Genomic DNA, 26,179 nt, shown 5'->3' with positions numbered 1-26,179 from the left:
GCCCTGACTTTAGAAGAAAAATCAAAAAACCAATAATTATGTTAGTGGATACATAATGTGTAAGATATAATATCTTAGGTAAAGAACATAAAGATGAAGGGACAGTATATGTAAGCATGGCTGTCATGTGTTATCAAAGCTAAGTGACATTAATTCAAATAGATTCTAATAAATGTACAAGATTAACTCTAATCTTTAGCATAACTTTAATAAAACTAAAAATATTTCAAACATGAGACTCAAATGTGGTGGTTTGAATAGGGATGGGCCCCGTATACTCCTATGTTTGAATGCTTGGTCCACAGGGAGCGGCACTATTAGGAGGTTGGCCTTGTTGGAAGAACTGTGTCATGTGGAGGTGGACTCTGAGGCCTCACACATGCTCAGAACACTCCCAGTGACACTGTGGAACTCTTGGCCTTTCCAGCATGGCTGCCTGCACACTGCCACACTTCCCACCATGATGATAATGGACTAGACCTCTGAAACTGTGAGCCAGCCCAGTTAAATGGTTTCCTTTTTTAGAGTTGCCTAGGTCACAGTAATGAACCCTAAGACATACACCACCAAAAAATTAAGCACAAAAAAAGCTAAAGAAATGCAGCACAGGGGAAGGAGCAGAGACTGAGGGAACAGCCAATAACTGGCCCAACCTGAGACCCATCCCACGGACAAGCACCAACCCAGGACACGATTAATGATACTCTGTTATGCTTGTAGACGGGAGCCTAGCATGGCTGTTCTCAGAGAGGCTCCACACAGCAGTTGATTCACACAGGTGCAGACACCCACAGCCAAAGAGTAAATGGAGCTAGGAAGGACTGGAGGCCTGAAGGGTTGAGGATACTTTGGGGGTGGGGGGCAGGGACGACACCCTGCTCAGAGAAGAAAGAGTGGAGGGATGGAGGAAGGACTGTGGGAAGGGTAACTGGGAGGGGAGCAGTGAATGGGATGTAAAGTGACTAAGTAAAAATATTAATAATTTTAAAAAGAAAAATATAATATGTAGAAGAGAATGAGAATAGTAGAATAGTATTCATTATCACTATTTCAAATGCAAATGCATACAGCTGTTCCATTAAAAGCAGAGATTCCTCATATGGATAAAAATACATGACTTTTCTACATGATGTCCCTAAGAGACTCCATTAAAATCTAAAGATGCAAATGGGTTGTTGAGAGGAGAAAGAATGAAAAAAAAAAATCTACACACATAATAACAAAAAAAGGAAGCCAGTATGGTTATACTAAGAAAATAAGATTTAAAGTGAAAAATTAACAGGGTAAAATTAACAAAGTAAAAATAAACAACCAAAAGACAGAAAATTATCAACACACTATGAACCAAAAACTTAGAAGTAAAGGGAAAACTGACAACTCAACAATACTAGCTGGAGAATTCAACACCTTATTCTCAATAAAGACAAAAACGTAACACTACAAATCAACTAGCTATAACTACGGATAAAGACCTTTGCCCCCCAGGGCGGATCACGCTTCTTTATGTGACTGTGAAAAATGCTCCAGGTTCATACACCTCAAAACCAATGTCAACAAAAATTTAAGGTTAAAACCATCCAAAGTTACCTTCTCTGGTTATAGTATAGTAAGTAGAGCATTAAAAGAAAATGTTGAAGTTCACAAACACGTTAGAATTAAACGTATCAAGAAAGATGAGGACCCCCCCCCCAACACACACACACCCCACCCCTCTGAGGTACTAAGGACATGGTGAGCAATCAAACTCACTAGCTCTGTCAATGATAAGACCTGTGAGTACTTACTAGAAGCCCTCCTCCTCATGCTCACTTTCCCGTAAATAAGCAGATACTGGAGAATAGGGCAATTGGACTCCCTAATTGGCAGCCGTTCAGACTTTCTCTTCCTGCCCTGGCTGCCTTTAACCATAAAAAAAATCAACCAAACAGCCAGCAGGACTACCCTCATGCCAACACTGCCATTCTGAGCACTCTATGGACTGCTGAGAACTATAGAGCTGCTTGGTCCAGCTCTGGAAGCAGCCTCAGCCAGCACTATTTCAAAAGTTGTACTAGACTTTACTATCACAAGCCTTGGCGAACTGGAAATGATCGTGGGAGCATTACCTCTCAGGCCAGAGCAAAACACTTCCCTTGGCAGCCAACAAAGGGCTACTGTGACTGGTGAGAAGACAAACCTTCTTTTACGCAAGAGGCTTGCTGCGCGTGGTTCAAACACTTATCCAGCCAGCTACGAGGCATCTTCCTGCTCTGTTCCCCTGTATTTTAACATTAAGCCCAAATGAACTATTTCTCTTCAACGGACCTTTACAGCCTACTTTATTGAATATTGTGGTTAGGTTGCTAACAGGAAAAAGCAACAGGTAAGAGAGCAGCAGCAATGGCAACAGCTTAGCAGTTGACGGGTTCAGCTGTAAACATCAACACGGTAAGGACCCAAATGCTTGACAGCTGAAGAAGACCCAGAACCTCTCCCATGCACAAACATGGTAAAGGTACAGAGAACAAAGAGCCTGAGGCTCAGGAACATACAAGTGCTGTAAAGAACCAGAAAAGAGAAACTGCAGGCCCATGGGAGCCTTCTAGAGATCCGTCAGACCTTGAGGAAAGGGGCTCAGATACCCCGAGCCTCAAAGGTGTAACACTGTTAAGGGCTGAGGAATCCCAATACCTAGGCCTGCCTGGGAACTCAACTCTAGATGCTGCTAAGAGCTAAGAAATACCAGCTTCCATGAGTACCGAAGAGCACATGTGAGCTGAGAATCCCACGCACAGTCCTAGCACTACACAGGGCATAGCCTGGACTGCTCCCAATGCCTGCCACCCCACTTGCTTCTCTTAAATGCCAAAGAACACAAAATAATTCATGACTAACACCTGAGAGACTTTGGAGCACCCACCTTAAATGGGAGGTCTCTCCCATCCCTCTTCCCAGGGTTAGGTATTTTAAAGAAGACACAGAAATACTTTAAAGCCAAATGTGGTAGGTATTTCCAAGGATAACAGTGATTTCCAGACACAACGGGGCTGATGCACATAGACGCTCCCAGAGACTATGACCACACACACACACACAAGACCCACACAGGCTCAAACTAGACAAAATCCCAGCCCAGAGAGAAAAATATGAAGTTGCATGGTGAGAGGAAGATCTGGAAAGAGGTCGGGGAGGGAAAAGAATATGATTAAAATATATTGTATAAATTTTTTTAAATTAAATTAGATAATTAGATCATTTGATTTTGTAAAATAAAATTGTAACATTAAAAAATAGCAATGTGATGCAACCACTACTGAAATCTCAGCTCTCTTTTATGTAGAAGTGACAAATTAATCACAAAATTCATGGGAAAAAAAAAATCAAAGGCCCTAAAACTGTCAAACAATCTTATAAAAGAACAATAAAGTTTAACAACTTCTACTTCCTGTTTACAAAACTTGCTACAGGGCTGGAGAGGCAGTGCCGCCTTAGGGACACACTGCAAATAATAAAAAGTAACTTACCAGCAGGCTACAGGGATCCAAGCACTATGGCAATGGTGTGGACAGTGAACATTTAACTATACTGCATTTCAATAAATTAAAATAAGATTCTCTTATAGAGTTAATAAAAATATGTATATGTCTCATATAAATATATATAATACTTTATATAAACAGAAACATCTATATTGGTTTTTTCAAGACAGGGTCTAAGTATGCAGCTCTGGCTGTCCTGGCATTCACTCTGTAGACCAGACTGAGCTCAAACTCAGAGATCTACCTCCCAAGTGCTAGGATCAAAGGTGTGTGCCATCACACCCAGAAAAAAATATATTTTCATAGAACACTTATAAACTAAAAACATAAACATTTTAATTATTTTATTATGCAGTCTTTTATAAATAATTCTTTTTTTAGATTAAAATATTGGGTGTACATGAGTGTTTTTGCCTTCATATCTGTTTATGGACCACCAAATATGCCTGTTGCTCTGGGGACCAGAAGGGCACTGGATCCTTGGGAACTGGAGTTAGGACTGTTGTCAATGCCAGGAACCTCGAGGCCTCTCAGGAGCAACAAGTTCTCCCCCTCTGAGCCACCTGCCTCTGCAGCTCTAGCTCTCATTTTTATACATCAGCCGTATTAGTCGCTTTTGGTGGATGGATGGGTAGACATGACAAAAGGAATCAACCTATTCCCCCTAAAACAAGCCATGGAAAGTACCAAACAGCCTATTAATTTACCTTTAACTCTGTGTCAAGAAATAAATCAATAAAATGAGAGAAATGTATACATGGGGTTGATACAGACTTCAGGAGTAGAAACAATGATTTGCTGCCTATAGCTGTGAACTATTAAATCAGGAATTTTACCCAGGAGCTGGAGAGAGAGCTCAGCAGTGAACAGTACTGAATGCCCTTGACGAAGACCTTGGTGGCAGCTCACAGCCATCTGTAACCCACGCCTTATTCTGGCCTTCACAGACACCAGGCATACAAGTAGTGCACATACATACATGCAGGCAAAATGCACATACACACGAATGAAGGTAAATAAATAGGAATTTTACCCAAATACACATTCCTTCCGCACTGTGCTAAGGATGTAGTTCCAAGATCTACTTATGATGCTGAAGGTGACAGCTCATATCTGTAATCTCAGAAACTGAGTCTGAGACAACAGGACAGGTAACAGCAAGCTCAAGGCCAACCTGGGCTACACAGTCAGCTCCAGACCAGCTTGGGCTACACAACAAACCATGTTTCACCTGAAAAAGAGTCTGACTTATGAGATATCCTATGACAAGAGTCTTTCTTCACCTACTGTGGTCTCAGCAAATGTTTATAGGCTTCACTCTGTTTTGACATCTACTCTGTGTCAATCACTTCAATGTTGTTGTCATTTGGTATGCATGTAAAACATGGCAAAGAACCATAATAAACTAACATGTACATTGTATTAGAGTAGCATAATAACCCACAAATAGTAACCTATAATTAAGAGAAGTGGTGATTCTTTTTTTTTTTCTTTTCTTTTTTTTTTTTTTAAAGATTTTGTTTATTTCATGTATATGAATACACTGTAGCTGTCTTCAGATACACCAGAAGAGGGCATCGGATCCCTGTTGCAGATTGTTGTGAGCCACCATGTGGTTGCTGGGATTTGAACTCAGGACCTCTGGAAGAGCAGTCGGTGCTCTTAACCACTGAGCCATCTCTCCAGCCCTAGAAGTGGTGATTCTTAATACCTACCACATGCTTTAGAAGCAGCCACACAAATTTCTTCGGCAACATACTCTCCATTTGGAAACTTCAGATAGTCTCCTTCAGCTTGCCCAAGAGAATGGTACAGGTACACTTGAAGGACTGGCTCTGTCTGCTTCACAGAGTTAGCATTTCCAGGAATATCACCATTCTGATGTGCAGGAGATGTGGAGGTTCCCTCCATTTCTGTCATTGTAAGGCAAGCCATTCCCATCCACAGCCTTTTTCAGAACATCGGCCTATTGGAGAAAACAAAGTGACGTTAGGAAAGCTAGCCCTCAGATACAAAGGAGTCTTCCCGACAGCCATGGCTCTGTCCAAGTGACTGGCTAACTAAATGCTCACACACCACACAGAAGTTTATCACAAGGTGCCACACTGTGGACTTCACGTGAACAATCACAGAATCCCAGCTATAACCTAACAGGGGAATATAAACATGTAGGAGCAACTAAACAAATAGGAGCTAGAGATGGCTCAGCCGTGGGAGAATTTAGTGCTCTCCAGAGAACCCAGTTAGAGTCCCAGCACCCACATCACAGGTGGCTCGCAATCCTAACTCTAGTTCCATGGGCGCCAACACTTCCTTACTTCCTTCTGCCCTCTACAGACAGGATCTTGGTTTTGTTATTTCTTTTTTTTTTTTTTTCTTTTTTCTTTTTTTTTTGGAGCTGGGGACTGAACCCAGGGCCTTGCGCTTGCTAGGCAAGCGCTCTACCACTGAGCTAAATCCCCAACCCCGTTTTGTTATTTCTATGGCCAATCTCTGGCCCCCTATTTTGTGAATATTCATCTTTCCTCGCAAGCCTAGAGGCAGCAGTGGAGGGCAGAACTTCCCTGGATGCTGGGAGAAGACTTCCCAGCAAACGCGGAGGCGAATGAAGATGGACCAGAGCAGAGAGGACGAGCTACCCATGTGGCAGGATGTCGGCCAGGATTGGTCAGGTTCAGCTAGATACCTGGCTGGGAGGCTGCCCTAGCTAAAGGGTCTAAGTTTTAAAACATTAAAAGCCTCTGTGTCATCATTTATACTGCTGTCGGGTCCTAGTAATTCCCATTATAAATAAAAAATTAAAACAAACCAAAAAACAGCACAAATATGTTAACTCACATGAGTTACAGACAACTGAGGATTCACACACGGGAACACTGCCCACCGCCTGGACTACCCTGACGACTGCTTTCGTGAAGGAAGGAGTATTACCTTCAAACTGGAATAGCCTGATGAGCTTTATTTTTAAAAGTCAGATTTAAAACTGATTTTGAAAAAGACACTCCATTTAGATGTAGTCCAGAGGAGTTTTCTGTACTAAAAAGTGCCCAGCACACTGTGAGCTCAACAATTCACCGTGCTGAGTTAAAACAGCAAGAATTTTACACTCTCACGGGAGGAGTAAAAACACGGATATTTGTGGCAAGATTACGAGCATTTCCTCCCTCAAGAAGGAAGCTCGGTTTTGTTGGGTATCACTAAGTGCCCAACAAAACACATCTTCCCTACTAAGGGATAGCTATGTGAACCAGTTTCAGCAAGTAAGATTCACGAAGTTACTGGGGGGCTTTTTGAGGTGCATCATTAAAAGGAGCCCATCTGTCAGCATGCTCTTTATGGTTTTTCCTCTTACCGTCTCTCTCCCTGAATCTGCACAAGAAGTTAGGGCAGAGTACTCACCTCAAAACCATGAGGCAATCACGAAAGGCAGGCCAAGAGATAATATGCTTGGGTAAGATTAACCTAGAGGCTGAGGCAGGAACCATCTACCTCCCTCCACACATCTGGGTACTTATGACTAATACAATCTTGGTGGACAGTACAACGTTAAAGAAAGACGTAAATGACCAAAGAATTTAAACTTCACAGCACAGACAATTTAGGACAGAAAAGTGATGAAGCTAGAAGGCTGCTGATATGGTCTGGGCATCAGGAGATCGTGAACTCAAACAGCATGGTAGATAATGAGAGGGCATAGAAACACAGACTTAATGCTACCCGGTGACAATAATGGACTGTGGAGGAAACAGGGAACCAAAAGACAAGTGCACAGAGCTCAAGTGTAGATCTGTAAAACCATGAACATGAATGAGGATGCTACCTAAGAACTGGTTTACACATTTTCATTTACGTCGTGCTTAGACAGTTCTACCAGAATCTAGCTGGCAGCTAAAATATGAGCTTGCTTATTTGGAATATTTCATGACTGGGGTTAAAAACTTGATAGCCTCCCAATACATGTAATCATGGACATGAGAAAAATACTGGTAATAACAACAACTGATAATATAGGTGTGTACAGACAGAGGCAGGGGGAAGGTCACACAGTGAGTCCATTACAGGAAACAAATTAACTAAATCAGTAAAAATAACATCAAACAAAACCTTAAAGCATTTGCTACTGACAAAGCACTGCTCTAAGTAACATATACATAACTATGTACATATACATGAACATACCTATGTACATATACACATATATGTATGTGTATATATATATATGTATATGCATATATATATATATGATACTAAGGGAATTACAAGCCTGGTTTATATTGAGAATTCCAGGTCCAGAACTGGAGAGAGAGACAGAGACAGAGACAGACAGACAGGCTGGCCAGAGAGAGATTGGGGGGGGGGGGAGAATATGATGAGGCAAGCAAACCTCTGGAAACTCAAGGCCAGCCTGCTCTACGTAACAAGTTCCAGTACAGCCAGAGCGGCACAGTGAGTGTCTGTCTCAAAGAAAATAAAGAGACATAATTACAACTTGAAACATATTTCTATATATATAACTATAAGGACTTAATTACGAAAGAAAATATTAGAAGTACTCTTTAGTTGTAAAAATATATACCTCATGAAAATGTCAGTGTATAAAATAATAAAAAACAAAAATGCCCAACTGGCAATTGTTAGAACAGATACAAAGTTACAAGTTTTCTAAAGACTGCCTGCAAGCAAATTTACAAACCTTAAAGAATTTTGACTTGTTCAAACGTATATGATTTTAAAATATTTTTGTAATTTGTTATGTAGTCTTTATTAATTATGCAAGTCAATCAAAGGCAGAGAAAGCAAGGGCAGTTTATAACAGTAAGTGCTTACATAAAGATAAAAAGGAAAATCTCTAACACTGTACCTCAGGATGAAAAAAAAAAAGAACTTAAGCTCAAAGTTAGAAGGAAGGAAGGAAATAATTAAGAAAAGACAAAGATCAATGAAACAAGATTTAAAAACAATGGAAACTGTAACAAAGCTGAGCTTGTTTTTAAATAGGTCGATTGAAGTATATTGTTAGCATTAAAGAGTAGTTTTGATAAGCATATTTGTGTTGACTTTGGGATGCAATGACTCCCTTCTAGACTCATTGGTTCCTGCTAAAACACATATTTTAGTAGTCTCCAGGGGTGCTCACTTTTAAAATAAACATTGCCAGAGGATGTCCTCAAATGAAGACTGGACACTCCCTTTCTCAGAGTGGCGAGGTAGAAGAGACAGATATGTCCCCTACTTGCATAGAAGATTTCTCTTCTGACCTCCTAAGAAGGCAGACGGGAGAAAAGGCAACACTCAGTCCTCCATAGCAAAGTCATTGGCCTTTTCCTCATGGTCCCCCACTTTGTAGCACAGAAGTATGCACAGACGCCAGGGATTGTCCCAGGAGGGCAGCGGTGATCTCTCCAGAAATATCTGTATCTTTTGTTCTACTGGCACCGGCTCATTCGGGTAAAGGAATGCCTGCTTCCAGTGCGTGGCCAGGTGGAAAGGGGATGCAGTGTGCTTATTGATGGGCTTTTAAACCTGGAAAGCATGTAGTATGGAACTCTTGTATTAATGTTTCTTTTGTTTAACTGCAGGGGTGGTGGTAGTAAATGTGAGATTATAATTGGTCCACATGCTAATCTGACACCCCATCCCTTATCAATATGAAACTGGGAGAAAGGCAAAATGCTCTGATTACATTTCAGAAACTTGCAATATGATTCTTAGAGCTGTATTTTTTTCAGACTGAATTCTCTCAATTTAACAGTGTGTAGGATATGGTACCTGGGCTTCCTTACATTCTAAATAAAATTCGTCCTGTTAGTCAGGAAGTGGAGCACAGGAGAAGTACTTTAAATAACCCCATTCTCTTTATTCTTAATTTATGGCATGCTAAATTTGATGAAAACTTACCTTAGTAAAATGGCTTAATTTTACAGCCTGTCTAGGCAATTCTAAAAGTGACAGAAGAAAAAAATCTGAAAGTGAAATAGTACGGGGTCTAAATATTTTTTTTTCGGAGCTGGGGACCGAACCCAGGGCCTTGCGCTTGAAGCGCTCTACCACTGAGCTAAATCCCCAACCCCAATATTTTTATTTTTATTTTAAAGACTGAGCAAGAAAATCTAAGATTTATAATATTTTTGTGACTCTTTTAAGCAGTGTGGTAGGGAAGATTGCTTAAATCTAGCGCATGGGTGACCCCTTTACCTCTGTGCTTGCTTTATTTAAGCACAGGTATAATTCTGTATGAAAAGAACATGAGCGCCTTACATACATCTAGTAAAATTCCTGTCTTCAGCTCTTTTTAGTTCAGCCAAATTCGAACATCGTGAGTTTGGGGAAACCACTTTTAATGAAGTGTGAGTCAGACTGAGTCAGACTGTTGGACTTACTTCACTGACGGCGCTCGCCTCCTTGCTGTGGCAAATAAAATGGCATTCTCACTTTTTTATAGTTGATGTCTTCAGTCTTTGTGTCCCCTCTGTGAGTTTATGATAATGCTGTTACCTTTCTAGTGGTCTCAGTTCCTAAGTGTTACAGTTCCTGCAGAACACAGCTTGAGGACAGCTCAAATTATGATTAACAGGGTTTTGAATTCTAGCTTTTTAAGACTTAACGGGTGTGAAAAACTGCTGTTATTAAGTACCCTTGAATTTCACTTTTTGTAACCCTGGTTCTGTTTTGGCTTTCTAAAAATATTCATTGTATATTAAATTGCTAAAGTATCAAAACTTAAAAAAAAAAAGTAGTTTCCAGGGGATCTTTTCCAATGGTTTTGAAAAACACTTCCCACACTCTCAAAATTCTATCTACAGGTCCTTTTCTCCAACACATTAAAATGACTGCACTGCTTTACTGGTGAGCCGAGGCAATGAGAGAGTCCGCTGTCATCCACGATGTCGTCTTTTTCCATCTAGCAATGTAAGACTTCTGTGGTCTGTCTAACGCAGCAAAATTATGACTTTGTCTCTACTTCCTATTCTAGGCAAATCTAAGGAACCAGGCATTTGAAAGACAGAATTTTGTCATTCCCTCCAAGTTCTACTAACAGAGTCTGTTAACTACAGAGCCTCTCAAGCTTACTTCCACATCTCTCAGCTGCTCTTGCTTACGATGACAACTTAGGACGATGGTTAGCACAGCAGGGCCATGACAGTGAGGGAATAGGAAATGAGCAGGAGTCACGAAAGGCCACAGGGATGTTAGCAATACTCTGCACGATGACAGGAGTGACTAACTCGGGGGCGTTCGTTTCTGAGCATCTGTGAGGCTCTACACTCAGTGCTCTGATGGACTTCCACTAAAAGTTCATTTTCAAACCTCGCAAAGAAAGGCAGGCACAGTGTCTCGTGCTTGCGATCTTAACCCTTGAGAGGCTGAGGCAGAAAGATCCCCATGAATCTGAAGTCAGCTTAGGTGACCTGTTGAATTTGGGTCAACTGGGGTTACAAAGGAAGATATAATCTTTAAAAAAAATTAACCTAAAATAAAATGAATTGTTTTAAATTTTAAGGTGGCTATCATTTTGAAATGTGGTTTGTAGGCACATTTCACTATTTTCTACTTCACGCCAATCCTTAACACACCCCAAACCCCCAAGGCACACACACACCACACACACACACACCCCTTGCCTTCACTTTTCCCTAACAATAGTAACTGTGACAATAAGACAACCTAGTCTACCTGGCTAGCTATATACAGAACTAGTTCTGACAATACCAAGTTAAAATTTCTGCATGAAGAGATATATGCAGACCCAGTCAGACAAAAGAGAAGATTTTTTAGCTTCATCTTACGATTTGAAAACCTATACCATGTCTTCTTCCTAAGCCTGTAACTTACCCAATGCTATAGCATCAGGTAGCATTGGGTACTTAGATCAGTGGTTCCCAACCTTCCTAATGCTGCTGCCCTTTAATGCAGTTCCTCAGGCTGTGGTGACCCCCAACCATACAGTTATTTTTGTTGCTACTTCAAAATGACTTATAAATCATAATGTAAATACCTGTGCTTTCTGATGATCTTAGGTGACCCCTGTGAAAGGGCTGTTCGCCCCTCAAAGGGGTCATGACCTACAGGTTGAGAACTGCTGACTTAAGAGGGAAGAAACAGCAGTTAATTAACTCTAGTCCATAAGGTCAAAGTTCCTAGTCTCTATACAAGGAACCCAGCAAGGCACCCTCACTACTTGTATTTGTAATCTGAAGATACTTTCAGCTTGGCTCACTCTTTCTTCTTTTCTTTCTTTCCCCCCATCCCTGTTTTCAATCCTGAGGATTAAACAAAGAGCCTCACACATGCTAGGCAAGGGCTCTCTACTATTGAATTTTATAGTCCCAACCCTTTTTGAAATATTTTAAAATTCTGAGTCAGGATCTCCTAAGTTAGCCAGACTAGCCTTGAAGATGTTTGGTAGTCCAAATGGGACTTTATTAGCTTCTCCAGTAGCTAATAGCACAGGCTTATACTGCCAGGACTGGCAATCAGACCTATTTTCATCCATGTTTTACATGTGTTTATATTTACTTTTTGTATCCAATTATGAATTTATAATTTTAAAAAGGTGTTACACAGAACATACATAGAACATACATTATACAAGAACATATAATGCAGAACCACAAGTACTCAGGAAATGTTTGCTTCATTAAAATGAATTTGGCTTTTTAGAAAATGTACTTTTTTTTTTTTTTTTTACAAAAGAATTAAAAACCTAAGTAATTCAAATTGGCCTTTTTCTGTGACTGGCGCGCGCGCGCACGCACACACACACACCACACACACACACACTCTATGATGATTACACCGCAGGTGGTATCACAGTATTGATCTCTGCTGTGTTAGTTTTATCTGCTAGTGCCTTTACAGCATCTGCACGTGTGTTGATGCCACGTCATAAAATCTCAGCACCGTTCTGTTATGCCCTTCCTAAACGGTTCTGAGGATCCCGTGCATGAGCTGAGGCTGCAACCATGAAGAGAGGTTCTCCTAGTCACACACCCTACAGAGACTCACACTCACACAAACACTAACACACACTGCACCTTCCAAAGATACAGCTAAGCAAACGAGCCTCCAGACAACCAAATCATGAAGAAAATGAGAAAATACTCTGGCTGTTCACACTGTAGAAAGTGAGTTCCTTGGCTGTATGTTAATTTAAGATAAATATTAAAAATAGAACAGTAAGTTGTAGAAAACTGTAAGCTTTAAGGTAACCATTTTAAATAGGTTGAGCAAAACTGATTAGTTCATTAAGGCAGATACATATGTATTAAGCCAAAAAAAAAAAAAAAAAAGGACACTAAAAGCAAAACTAAACTCAAAATACACTAATGGGAGAGAGTATCTGAAGACACTGAGAAATCTCCAGTTCTTGAAACGGAGGTAGTAGTTTCAAGGGCTTAATTCTGAACCTGCCTCTGTGTTAGTCGTCCATATTTGTAGGATTCCCCCCACATAAAGTGAAACGCACAGTGTAGTCACGGCCAGGCCCACGCTCTTCCACGTCACCCAGACCCTCTAGAAATCACCATCTCCACAAAGTTCTCAGGCTCGCTCTCTCCACCTGTCCCTGCCCCACCCAAGAGCCACCAGTTCTGACCTCTCAAAGGTTAGGCCACATGTGGGCTTTCTGGTTTCTTTCATCACAAGACTGAAAGTCTCCTGCAGGTGAGAAGCATGATGTCTCACTGATTATGACACCTGACACCGAAATGATGTCAAGTAAGTGAAGATTAAAAAGTTACTATAATAATTTTTAATTATGTATATACATACATACATACATGGAAAAACTTCAAATACAGTCATTTGAGAATCTAATATTATCTGAATCTATTCCTACACTTTAGAATTCTAAAACAGTTGCCTTTTCAAACAAATGACCATAAGAAAATATCATAATAGATAAAACCACTAACCTAAGGAGTGCCGTGACACCTAAAAGTCACCTCCAACCCATCCTCACTGCAAACCGATTATGTCTGATAAGGGAATTTTACTACCGTCATTTCTGTTTTAGTAAACAGTAAATGTGCCTCTTGATTCCTAAAGCCTGTACCTTCCACACTCAGTTACTATATACTCTAATCCTAAACTTCTCACTTAGAGCTGAAAGACGACCAGGGAAGAAAGACCATGATTATTAAAACAGAGAAAGCTTTTAGACAGCTCATGTGCAAGTAAAGCATGGACTAGACCTTTACAAAAAAAAAAAAGAATTTGAGGAGACATGGCTCAGGAGTTCAAGGGCTTCCTACTCTTCCGGATTTCACCTCCCTGTCTGGTGCCTCATGACTGCCTGTGAGCTTCAAGGGATCCAATGCCCCCTTGTGGCCTTCCCAGGCACCCATATTCTTTAACACACACACACACACACACACACACACACACACACACACACACACACACTCTCTCTCTCTCTCTCTCCCCCCCTTTCTGCCTTTCTCTCTCTCTCTCTCTCTCTCTCTCTCTCTCTCTCTCAGTAAAGAATGGGAGGGGGGAATGAGAATTTAGACGACAAACAGCACAGCATTATGTGCAGGGACAGGGGTATGAAAAACAGGGAATGTGTGTCCTGGAACATACAGTTCCCAAAATAGAAAATTAAAAGCTTGTAAATGGTCAGATTATGGTTCCCATGTCTCCAGTTAGCTAGAACGAAGCCACCTGAAAACACTGTAGTAGAGATATAAAAAGCACTTCGTGTTTCTACACTGACTTGGCAATGTGTGTGTGTTGCAATCAGGAACACATGCTGCTTCTAATCCGACGAGCCCTCTTCTGTTTCACAAACAAAATAACACATACACAAAAACACCGCTTCGAATTGTAAAGCATTAAATGTGTGGCTTGCTCAAGAAAATAAATTTTAAGAAAGAACCTTTTAAAAGACAAACGTGGCTCTTTCAATAAGGCTTGCTCTAAATAAATGAAGAGTACATCAGTAACTCACTGAGACCGTGGAATTATGTAATAACGTACACTGGGAATGTTCGTGTTGTAGTTTATGTGCCAAATTCAGCCAGTTGGCTGTTTCTGTAAATAAACCTTTGTTGAATTGAAGCGCGCCATTTATTTATGTACTGCCTATGACTACTTCTGCACTACAAAAGTACCACTGTAGACTAGCAGAAGAGACAATCTTGCCAATGCAGTTTAAAAACTATGCTCTTCAACAGAAAAAAAACTCTGCCAACCAGTTTAAACCAGTGGTTTTCACAGTGTGGTGGTCCCTGGGAGACATTAGAGAAATGCGGATGCACAGGTTCCACTCCAGGCTGAAGCACACACTTTGGAGACAGAATCCAACAATATAGATTTCAGTAATCCTGTATGTAACTCTAAGAACCACTGGATGATGGGACAGCTCTACAGTAGCTGGAAAGGGGGAAGACCCCACCAAAGTCCTTGGGGAAATCAAATAAAGGCCTAATGAAGCCTCCGACAACTGTCAGAAAGGACTGAACCCAGAATGAGGAAAAAGGCTCTTGAACACTAGGAAAGGAGACAGACTCTGAAGTATTTGAAGTAATACTGGCAAGTCTCCCCTACAGCGACCCGGGAAGTACAAACAGGGCAATTCAGCGCAGACACTGAAGCCGTGTGTTGTCTAGGGGCCTTTACAACTGAGATAAACTATTCCTGCTCTAGGAAATTGTGGGGAAATGTAGAGGGCTCAAAACTGTCTCTGTAGCCAGCAGAGTATTATTAAAATAAGAAAGGCCTGGTTGCCATGGCAGCAGGGAAGCAGGAGAGAAGTTGGCATCTCAGTGTCTCCTGCCTTCCACTTAGAGCGAGACTCCTGCAACACACAGCCCGGTAGCAAAGGCGTTGACACAAAGCTGGTCAGGGATGGTCGAGATCCAAATTCCAGCAACAGTATAAAATAACAGTGTCCATCTGGGACAAAAAGGTTATTAAAGACATAGTGGTAAGAGAACCAGGCAGAATAAAATTAAAACTATCAACTGACTAGAGCAGCTGATACACAAGAGGAAGAATTACACTGTGAATGAACCTAGCAGACATCATACAGGCATTATGAGAAGAACCTAGCAGATACCATACAGACATTACTAGAAGCACTACATTAAGCCATTATGAGCTGGTCCTGGCTTTCAATTGAAACATTTTTTTTATCAGAAAAGCCAACTACAATCAAATAAAGATGTTCCCAAACTGTCTTCATTTGAGGAATCCTGAAAGTCAGCAATTTCTTTATTAGGGTCAAACACCTTAGCATTAACGCTCTTAGGGTCTAATGTTGCCTGGGTACTGCCACACTAATTGTCAGACACTAAATAGCTACTTTTCACACAGTAAACCCTGAAAATACAGCTTTACAAAGGCACGCCACTGTAGGAACGGACAGAACTTCCTACCCCTGAAACTCCCTCAAGTAAGTTCATTGGTGCTCTAGCACCTGACAGAGTTTGGGAAACTGAGAACTAAGAGAGGGAGCCTAAAAAAGGAAAAACAGCGTAATGGAGGGGCAAAGGACAAGTCTGTGCACAGTTAACCACAAGAGGGCAGCACCACCAGGCTCAGGAGTCAAACCCTTCCCATACAAAGGCTGTAAATACATTGGCATGCAGTTTCTCCATGCTCTGTGGAAGAAGCACCAGGACTGACCACCTATGCACCGCCCAGCTAGAAACCTCCTTTGCCTGACCAGCTACGAGAAGCTAAGACTTTCAAAAGTGGCCGAACCATTCACTACTCTGTACGCATCCCACCAAGGCTCGCACAATGCTCTAAGAAAATAAATTGTAAGTAATACAGCCATGAAACGGAAAGAACACCATTATCCTAACCTAGGTCCACACACTCAGATCTAACTCCAAAGTCAATGGTCTTTTCCTATTTTGCCAGAAAAGGAGTCCATCTTTCAAGAATAACCTATCTGGTTATTGGCAGAGAAAAAACATGTTTGCTTTTCTCATTCAAGACACCTTCAAATTACAAAGGAAAAGACACTAAAAGAAACGAAGCCGGGTGGGTGGTGGCGAAGGCTTTTAATCCCAGCATTTGGAAGGCAGAGGCAGGAGATTCTCTGAGTTGGAGGCTAGCCTGGTCTACAGGGCAAGTTTCACGATCCTCCACAAAGGCAAAACCAACCCTGAGTGCTCGCCTACACGTTGTAGCCTACACGTTGGGCAGCTTCCAGTCCAGGTAAATGTTATCGCCTGTAGACTACTGAGTACTATTAGGAGAAGTCCTGGACACATCCAGTCTGCAGATGCACCACACTCAAGCGAACTCACATACAACCAAAGGATCTTAATATCTGGAATAGTAAACAGGTAGAGGACATAGAGAAAGAGGACCAAAAATTGATGATTCATTTTCAAATCTGCTGGGAATTATATCAGACTATTTGCAGTAAGCCAACAATTCACTCATACAAACCTATTATGAAACCAAAAGCAACCTCCCACTCTCTTATTCCCACTTCTGTTTCCCTTCTTCGCATTTCTCCTCCTCTCTGTGACAACACTCAGTGGCTCCTGCCCTTTCATTCCTCTGACAGACTAGTAACCACCGGAAAGCAAACTACGTACATTCAACCGACAAGGCAGGTGAATACAGGAAGCATTCAATGTGGCAGCAGAAACTCAGCAAAAACAACCAGTGTGTTCCCTCAACCCGTATTTCTAATTACTTGAAAATTAAGACTCGGGCTACCTAAAGAGAAAGGGGAGAAGGGGACGACTTCTTTTTTTCCTCTCTGCAAGACCACACTGTAAAGCCAACAAAGACTGCTTCTTAAAGGATCCAAGAGACACAATAAATACCACCCAATTATTCTCCCACAGCAACAGGAAAAGTTCAACACTGCCATTTTCGCAGTAAGCAACAATTAGCCCTGTCGTTCTACACAAGCATCCAGCCTCCCTAGCAGGCACTGGCTCGCAGATCTCAGACGCCCTTGTCTTTAACTGCAGCACCCAGGCAGCCCCGAGATCTAACACCCACCTTCCCGGGAGGGGAAAGAAGGGCCTCTTCTTCTGTGGAGGAAAAACAGTTCACATCTTGTTCCCGTCGCCTGCTTCAGGAACCTAAAAACAGAAACAGCAGTCACTAACTCAGAAACCCGGGGCAAATAGATGCTTTTTCCCCCCAGCGCTGTTTAGACGTCTAGAAAAATTTACAGAAGAATAAGAAAGAGGGTGGGTCGGGTTCTAAGGCACACCGGGATGCGTGCATTTATCAACAGCCAGCCACTCCTTCCTAGGCTGTCGGAAACCCGCAGGTTTTCTAGCTTTGAAGTTCCCTGCCAGCAGAGGGGGGCTAAGTGGCGAGCAGGAGGCGGGACCGCAGGGAGAACCGCTGCCCCCCACCCCCATCCAGCAGCAAGGGACTGCACCCACCGGCGACACGGGTCGGGCCACACAGGAGCGCCCGGAGGCGCGCAGGATCCGCTCCTCCGCGACGTGTCGGGAGGGCCGAGGTCTAGGGAGCCCCCGGGCCGGGCGTAGGGTCGAGCGGCCGCCAGGCTGGGCCCTAGGGGGCCCTCCCGCGCGGGCTTGGCCCGCACTCACATCCCGCAGCGGCGGACCCGGGAGCCGCCTGCAACCCTCGTCCGGACCGGCGCCTCCGGACCCGGGGCCGCGGCCGAGGCGCCGACGCCGCGCGAGCTCGCCCAGAGCCGGGGCCCGCCCAGCCTGTCAGCTCGGCGGGAGGCCGGCGGTAGCCGCTGCTGCCCCCTTTCTGCTCTGCCTCAGCTTCCTGCAGCCCACGCCACGCCCACCGCGCGCCGAGCCCGTCCCCGCCCTCCAGGGGCCGCACGCCGCCTCGGCTCGGCCAGCGACTCCGGCTCAGTCGCCCCTGCGCGGCGGGCTCTGTCGCGGCGCAGCCTCAGGCCGAGAGCCGAGGAGCCGGGCGTAGGCAAGCCAGCGGAGGTGGGGCGGAGGCGGAGGCGGAGGCCGGCACGTCCCACTGCGCCTGCGCCGCCCGCGGGGCTGGGCCCAGGCTGGGGAGGCGGTCGCGGGCTCCGGGGAAGCGGAGGCGCGCGTGGAGATTCCCGGGGCAGCCCCAGGGCGAGAGCGCGCGAGGAGGAGGAGCGAGGCGGGTGCGGGTTAGCGCAGTCTCTGGGCGTGCTTGCGGCCTCCGCTCGCCGAGGAGCCGGCTGGGAATGAGTCAGCCCGGCCGGGAAGGCCCCGGTGCGTCCGAGCTGATAGGATAGGCAGCCGCTGCCTCCGCGGAGACTTTCCCCTTCCTGCTTTCGCTTCCACATGTGGCTCCCTGCCCTAAGCGCTCAGCCCAGGGGACGTGGCACCGTGGACCGGGCACTGAGACCCAAATCTTCTGTTAGCCACCACTTCTGCAAAGGGGCGGGTTGGAAGAAGAAACGACACGCAGGGTCCCAAAGAGCCACGTTCATTCATTGAAGAACAAAGTCTCCCAAGGATAGCAGATGAAGACAACCTCCATTCTATATACTCTATTCTCATAGAAACCACAAAATACGCTTTAAATCTGCACTGTGCTGTGTGTGTGCTTGCCAGTAACATGGACACACACACACACACACACACACACACACACACACACACACACACACACACGGATCTGAGTGGAGATGTTATTTTGGGATGACCAGAAAAGAACCCCTAGAGTGACATTTGAGCAGAAACTTGAAGGATGAGAACGATCCAGTCCTGGAACTATCTGGTTTCAAGAAAGCTAAAAATGAGAAGGATTTCTGAAAAGGGGATGTGTTTGGCACTTTTAAGGACCACGAAAGAACCCTCTATGGAAGACAGTAAAAGGAAAGGGGCTAAATAATAAGAGTTCAAAGAAATAACTGGGGCCATTCTGTATAGGGCTTTTTTTTTTACTCTTAGCCCCAGGTTTGTGAACCGAAATGAAACATGCATAACACCCACAACCCCCTTGCATACATGATGCATTCAGATCTTACATCTAGTGATTTTCTTTTCCTTCATTTTTGAGTCAAGAATTCACAATGTAGCGCTTACTAGCCTCGAAATCACAGAAATCCTCCTACCTCTGCCAGGAGAATGCCGAGATCAAAGGTGTGTGCCGCCGCACAATGCATGGTTTCTTTAAGTAATTGTCATCAAAGCGAACGATAACGCAGGCAAGGAAAACTAGATGATTGACAATAGGCTTGCAGTATTTAAGTCCTTTGTCAACCCACACAGAAAAACCGAGTCGCTCGTTCATCATCATTTACAGTGAAAACCGTTTTCAGTGAAGTAAGAGTGAGCTGGTGCTAGTCTTGAACGTTGAGCTCTTTTTACTCTGTCCTGGGATGGTTTCCAGCTCTCGGTGTAATTCCTAGTAGAGGCACAAGCTGGAGATTTGCTGCACCCGTTAATCTTTTCACAAAGTTCCTGCATTCTCTGATAACGATAAGGGAGAGTTCCAAGGAATCTGACAAAACCTTTCATGACCTTCAAAAGCTGTGCACAAACAAATATAAAGTGGGTGATTAGACGTTTAGGTTTAGAACTTTTTAGCATGGCCAGATTAAAAAATAAAAGCTAATAGTTAGTTGTCTGCTGGGGCACTGGGTAGAGAGACGAGGGCAAGATTCTGTCCTTTCACCATAGTAGCAGAGCTGGATTCCACACCCAAATACTAACAAGACTGAATCAGTGCATGAGATCAGCCCTTGTGTTCTATATCTTTTTATAGCTCTTAGGTGGTTGTGCTATAAAGCCATAAGTGATACCACACTCAGAAGTCTAGGGCAAGAAGGTTCTGAGTTCAAGGCCAGCTCGAGCTACATAGCAAGACTTGGTTTCAAATAAACAAAGCAAGCCTAGGTTGGAAAATTCATGGTCAAGAGTTCCTAGCACTCACAACCTCTCAAGGCCCTCTTCTGACCTCAGATATTGAGCACACATGTAGTGCACATATATGCAGGCAAAATACTATACACAGAAAGTAAACAACCCTAAGAAAGAAGTTATACAATAGAGGCTAGGTACCCCAGGTTTCAATCAAGGCTTTTACCAAGACAGTCATTTCAATTTTCTAAGCTTCCTGTTTATCCATATAAAGAAAAATACATCCTTCTCATCAGAATAGAAGGATCGAGTGTAATAGCATCATCATACTTAAAGAGACACTTTGAAGATTGGATAGGAAGTATTTTAAAGCCCTTAAGCATGGCTATTAAATGTCTGTTATGACCATGGAGAGGGGCAATTGGCAGATGCCATCAAGCTGGGAAGTATAAACATGCTGTGTCTTGTCAGTAATCCCGAGTCATTTGTCACTGCTGCACCAATGGGACTGTCTAACAGCCCTTGACAAAAGCTGAGTCGTGATGGAGATAGATTCAGGGACTGGCATTTTTACTGTAGTTTTATTCATTTTAAACAGCATCCAATGTAATGAATTTCATTATATCGTGTGTGTGTGTGCACGTGTGTGTGTGTGTGTGTGTGTGTGTGATCACTTTCTTCTGACTCATTTTCTTCTCCCACTGTTCTATCTCAGCCCCCCTATCCTTCTTTACTTGGACTTGGTCCTTTTCCCCCTCTTAAATAGCACCTCCTCCTGTTTTCATGTCAGTATATTCTATTACCCTTTCTTTCCCCTTCGAATTCAAGAGCTTTTCCTCCCCTCCTGCCCACTTTACTTCCTCTCCCTCTCCCTCCCCCACCCTTCCCTCTGTCCCTCCCCCTTCTCTCTCTCTCCCTCTCTCTCTCTCTCTCACACACACACACACACACACACACACACACACACACACACACACAGGCTCCTCAGATAAAGGGACTCAAGGGCATTTGTCTTCCATAGTCTAGCTTACTTCATGTAACAGGAATGACTTTCAGTTCGGCCCATTTTCCTGCAAATGTCACAGTTTCTTTTGTTATATACTACTTTCCCATTATCCACCTCCCTGTTGATGGACACCCAGCCTGCTTCTCCTTCCTAGCTGTGATGAATAGCAGTGCAGCCATAAACGTGGATGTGCAAGTATTTCTGTTGTGCGTGTCCAGGAGTGGTACAGCTGACTTACATGGCCTTCACACTTATTTCTAGAGTGGCTTCTTGAGTTTACAATCCCACCTGGCAGTGTGCAGGAGTGTATTCTACCCCAATCCTTACCAGTATTTGTCCCTCCTGGTTTTCCTGATGACAATCATTCTGACTGGGGTCAGATGGACCCAAAAGCAACTTTAATTTGCATTTCCCTCATGGTTAAGGATGTTTGACATTTTTTTCAAATATTAATTAGGCATTTATACTTTTGAAAGCTGTCTACTCAGGTCATTAGCCTACTGTTTGAGTGAATGGTTTTTGCTGTTGTTGGTTTTGATTATTTTATTTTTCGTCTGGGAGATTGGTTGTTTGGTTGCTTTGTTGGTTTGGTTTGGTTTGGTTTGGTTTGGTTTGGTTTTTCAAAACAGGATTTTTCTGTGAAGCCCTGGCTGTCCTGGAACTCACTCTCTAGACAAGACTGGCCTCAGACTGGGCTATCTGCATGCTTTTGCTTCCTCTGTGCTGGGATTAAGGGAGTGCACCACACTGCCCAGCTTGAACGATTTCTTTTGATATTTAATTTCCGCAGTCCTTCGTGTATTCTAATTATAAGCCCCTTGTCTCGTACACATTTAGCTAAGATTTTTCCCCATTCTATATGCTACCTCCTCACTTTGGCAAATGTTTCTGTTATTGGAAAGGAAACACTTTAATTTACTGTAATTGCATTTGTCAGTTCTTGGGATCGTTTCGTGTATTTTTTGAGATCCCTTCCCTTTTTGGGAAGTCCTTGCCCGTGTCTGTATCTTGACATATATTACCATATTCTCCTGAAGCAATTTCAAAGTTTCGGGTCTGACACTACAATTGTGATGCGTCTTGAATTAATGTGTGGTGTGTGTGCGTGTGTGTGTGTGTGTGCGCACACGTGTGTGTGTGTGTGTGTGCGCACACGTGTGTGTGTGTGCGTGCATGCCTGCACAAATGTATATGTGCCAAGAGAAAGATATGTATCTAGTTTCTTTCCTCTATGATCAATATCCAGTTTCTGATACATTTATTGAAAAGGCTATCTTTTCTCCCAAGTTCGCATTTTACATCTTTGTCAAAACATGCAGCTGTAGCTGTGTGGGTTTTCCTGGGTCTTCTACTCCACTGGTCTACTGGTCTGGTTTTGTGCTGATGCCACGCCGTTCTTGTTACTATGGCTCTGTAGTACAGTATGACATCAGGCGTGATGACGGCGCCACCACTGCCCTTGCTCAGTACTGCTTGGATTATCGCAGAACTTGGTGCTTCTGTACACATTCTGGAGTTAACTCTTTCCTAGTTCTGTAAGGAATGCCAATCAGAATTGCATTGCGTTTGTCTACGGCTTGCAATAATAAAACCATTTTCTCCAACCGATTTCTGCCAATCCATGAGCATGCGAGAGGTCTTTTCATCTTCTGGTGTGTTCCTCAATTTCTTTCTTCAGAGACTAAAACATTAAAGTCTCCGTCTTTAATCTCCTCAGTTGGGCGGTTAGGTTTGCTTCTAAGTCTGTTTAGTTCTTAAAGCTCTTGTGATTAGGATTTCCCCCTTGATGTAATACCCTGGGCAAATTCAATACCGGTGTGTAGAAAAGATATTCTATTCATCTTGGTGTGTTTAGTGTGTATCTTGCTTCATTGATGGAAGCATTTATCAGGTCTAAGTGTTTTCTGGTGGAGGGAGACTTTGGGTCTTTTAAGTATAGGCTCCTGGTGTCAGCACAAAGCAATGTGCCTTCTTCCTTTCCTATTCACGTCTGTGTTTCTTCTTTATCTTGTCTTATGTTTAGCTAAGACTTTGATCACTGTATTCAGTAGGGCTCACAAGGGTAGCACCTGTGTCTTCCTCCTGATTTTGGAGGAAAAGATTAGTCTTTTCCACTGAGTATACAGATGGCTATAGGTGTGCTGCCCATAGCCTTTATGTTGACATACATTCCTCCTATTACTAGTTTCTTTGGGTCTATTCATCATGAAGGGACGTTGAACTTTGTTAAAGGACTTTTCTACATCTAATAAAATGATAATCACTCTCCTGTGTTGTCTTTACTGAAGTGTGTCTATTTGAACCAACCTTGCCTTCCTGGAACGAGACAAACTTGACCATAGCGTGCAATCATAATGTGCGCTTTTAAAATTAGCTTTTGTGAGTGTAAAAGCTTTTTAAAATTATTTTTACCCACGTGTCTATGCATGGCACATGTGTGCCTATGCCTGAGGCAAGATGAGAGCATTATATCCCCCTGGAAGTAAGATTAAGGCAGAAGTGCCTGAGCTGTTTCTCTAGCTTTAAGCTTTAAGGAACTATTGAGAATTTTTGTATGTATGCTCATCATGGAAATTATACTTTTCTTTTATTGTTCTTGTGCCATTTTCTGTTTGAGATATAAGAGTGATGCTTAGTTCATATAATGAACTCGGTAGTATTGTTTTTCTTTCTAATTATGGAACAGTTTGAGGATATTTAGATTTGGCTTTTCTTGAAAGAATTTGGTCGTGAAGCTTTCCAGTCCTGAGTTTTCCTTTGTTGGAGACTTAATTTCTGCATCAATCTTGATGCTTACTATAGATCTTTAGAAGTTGGTTATATATTCATGATTTAATTTTAGTAGGTCATGCATGCCTAGGTATTTACGTGTGTGTGTGTGTGTGTGTGTGTGTGTGTGTGTGTGTGTATTATATATATTACAATTCTCTGAATTTAAATGTTCAAAGTCTTTCTTAATGATCCTCTGGATTTTACTGGAATCTGTTGTAACTTCCAGTTTTTCAACTCTAATGACATTAATTTGATGATTCTCTCTCATTCTTTTGGTCAATTTGGCTATGGATTTGACAACCGTGTCTTTTTCCTGAGAGCAACTCTTGGGTTGATTCTATGCACTGTTAGCCCCCACTGCACTAACCTCTACTCAGAACTTCATTGTTTCTGGCTGTCTGTTGCTTTGGACTTTGGCTTCTCTTTTCTGATTTTGAACCTTTGAGGTATCCCACTTTGTTATACACCTGCAATCACACCAAGGTTTTTAATGTAAGCACTCACAGCTATAAACTTTCCTTTTAGGGCTGCCTTAACTGTACCCCACAGACACTAATAAATTGGACTTTCATTTTTGCTTAATTTTAAGAAATTTCCTTCCTTATTTCTTAAATGGCCCTCTGGTCCTTCGTGGGTAGAGTAGTCAGCCTCAGATAGTTCTGTAGTTTTTGTCCTTTCTTCTGCCTTTGATTTCTAGTTTCACTGAAGTATGACCCAATAAGATCCAAGAAATTAGTTTGATTTTCTTTTCTTTGTTAAGACCTGTTCTCTTGGGGCTGGAGAGACAGCTCAGCAGTTAAGAGCACTGGCTGCTCTCCCACAGAACCTGGGTTAGATTTTCAGCACCCACATGGCAGCTCACACATGTCTGTAATTCCAGTTCCAGGGCCTCTGATACCCTCACACAGACAGACATGGAGGTAAAACACCAATGGACATAAAATAAAAATAAAATACTTTAGAATGAGGTCTGTTTTAGGGGAGGTTCCAACGGCTGCTGATGAGACTGCGTATATGTTGGATTGAAATACATATATCTGAAGTCGTTTAATCTATAGTAAATAGATTTATTTGTTTTGTTTTGGGTTTGGGTTTGTTTGGTTCCGTTTGGTTTTTGCTTGTGTAGCCCTGGCTGTCCTGGAACTCCCTTTACAGATGAGGCTGCTCTCTAGATCACTGGTTTGTGCCACCATGCCCAGCCCACAGTACAGTTTAGCTATGAGATCCCTTTATTTTGCTTTCAGATGACCTCTGTAAATATGTCATTGGGTCACTGAAGTCTTATCGTGTCCGGATCTATCTAAACGTTTATGTCCACGAGTCTTTGTTTTGTAGAATAGAGAGTACCTATAGTCAGTGTCTAGGTATTTATATTGGCTATATGTTCTTGATGAAGTCTTTCCTGTATTAATAAGCAGTGGGGCCTTCTTTATGTCTTCTGAGTAAGTTTGGTTTGAACTGTGCTTCGTCAGACATGCCGAAAAGCCAGGCTGGCTTGCTTTCTCTTTCCGTTCCCTTGACTGATTGACTCCGAGCCCCTGATTCTGAATCTGTGGGTGTGTTTTGCTAGTTTTGTTTCTTGGGGACATCAGATACTTGGATCTAGGGTTTTTAGCCCAGCCAGTCAGTTTGCACATCTTTATCCGACATAATCTATAGTACTGAGAGATGTCTATTAATTCTTGTAATTGGGTTTGCGTTATTGCTAGTTCTTTTCCTCCTCTGCTCTTAGTATCAGTCGCCGACTGGTTTAGCACCTTGGTCATGCCCAACTCCTGTTCAGCAATTTTGTTCTGCCCCTCTCTGCAAACGCACTCTTTTCTGGACTCTCAGGATTGTGGCCTTCCCACCTTCTCTGTGTATAATAATAGCCCTTGGGGGTGTTTTTAGCTTTGCTCTGTTTTGCTTTGCATTTTTTTTTCTTTTACTTGCTAGTCATAAACTTGCCTTGGGCTTGTCTTGCATGTCTACTTCTTCGTCAGAGCTATGAGAGGGCTTCAGTAGAGAGAGCGACCTTGGTCGAAGGTTTTGTGCTCTCAGAGCATGACATACAGTATGGCCATATTTTAAGATTGGTGTGTAGGATGATGTCACAGGTGAAGCAGGCACAAGATAGCAGGAGGCCTGTC

The 26,179-nt window shown here is 42.9% G+C and overlaps 1 protein-coding gene across 1 annotated transcript in view; it reads right to left on the bottom strand.

Annotated features, from left to right (window-relative positions):
- Jak2 (Janus kinase 2) overlaps positions 1-17,932 on the bottom strand; it is a 59,865-nt gene extending 41,933 nt beyond the window's left edge. The window contains 3 exon segments of the mRNA NM_031514.1: positions 5,234-5,484; positions 17,490-17,572; positions 17,885-17,932. Of these exon segments, the coding sequence (NP_113702.1) occupies positions 5,234-5,459 (226 nt within the window). The 5' untranslated portion in view covers positions 5,460-5,484; positions 17,490-17,572; positions 17,885-17,932.
- Between the last annotated feature and the right edge of the window lie 8,247 nt (positions 17,933-26,179).

This window comes from Rattus norvegicus, chromosome 1 (assembly GCF_036323735.1).
Source record: "Rattus norvegicus strain BN/NHsdMcwi chromosome 1, GRCr8, whole genome shotgun sequence".
Lineage (NCBI taxonomy): Eukaryota > Metazoa > Chordata > Mammalia > Rodentia > Muridae > Rattus > Rattus norvegicus.
Note: the sequence above shows the minus strand (reverse complement) of the source record. Positions and strands in the feature narration are given on the sequence as shown.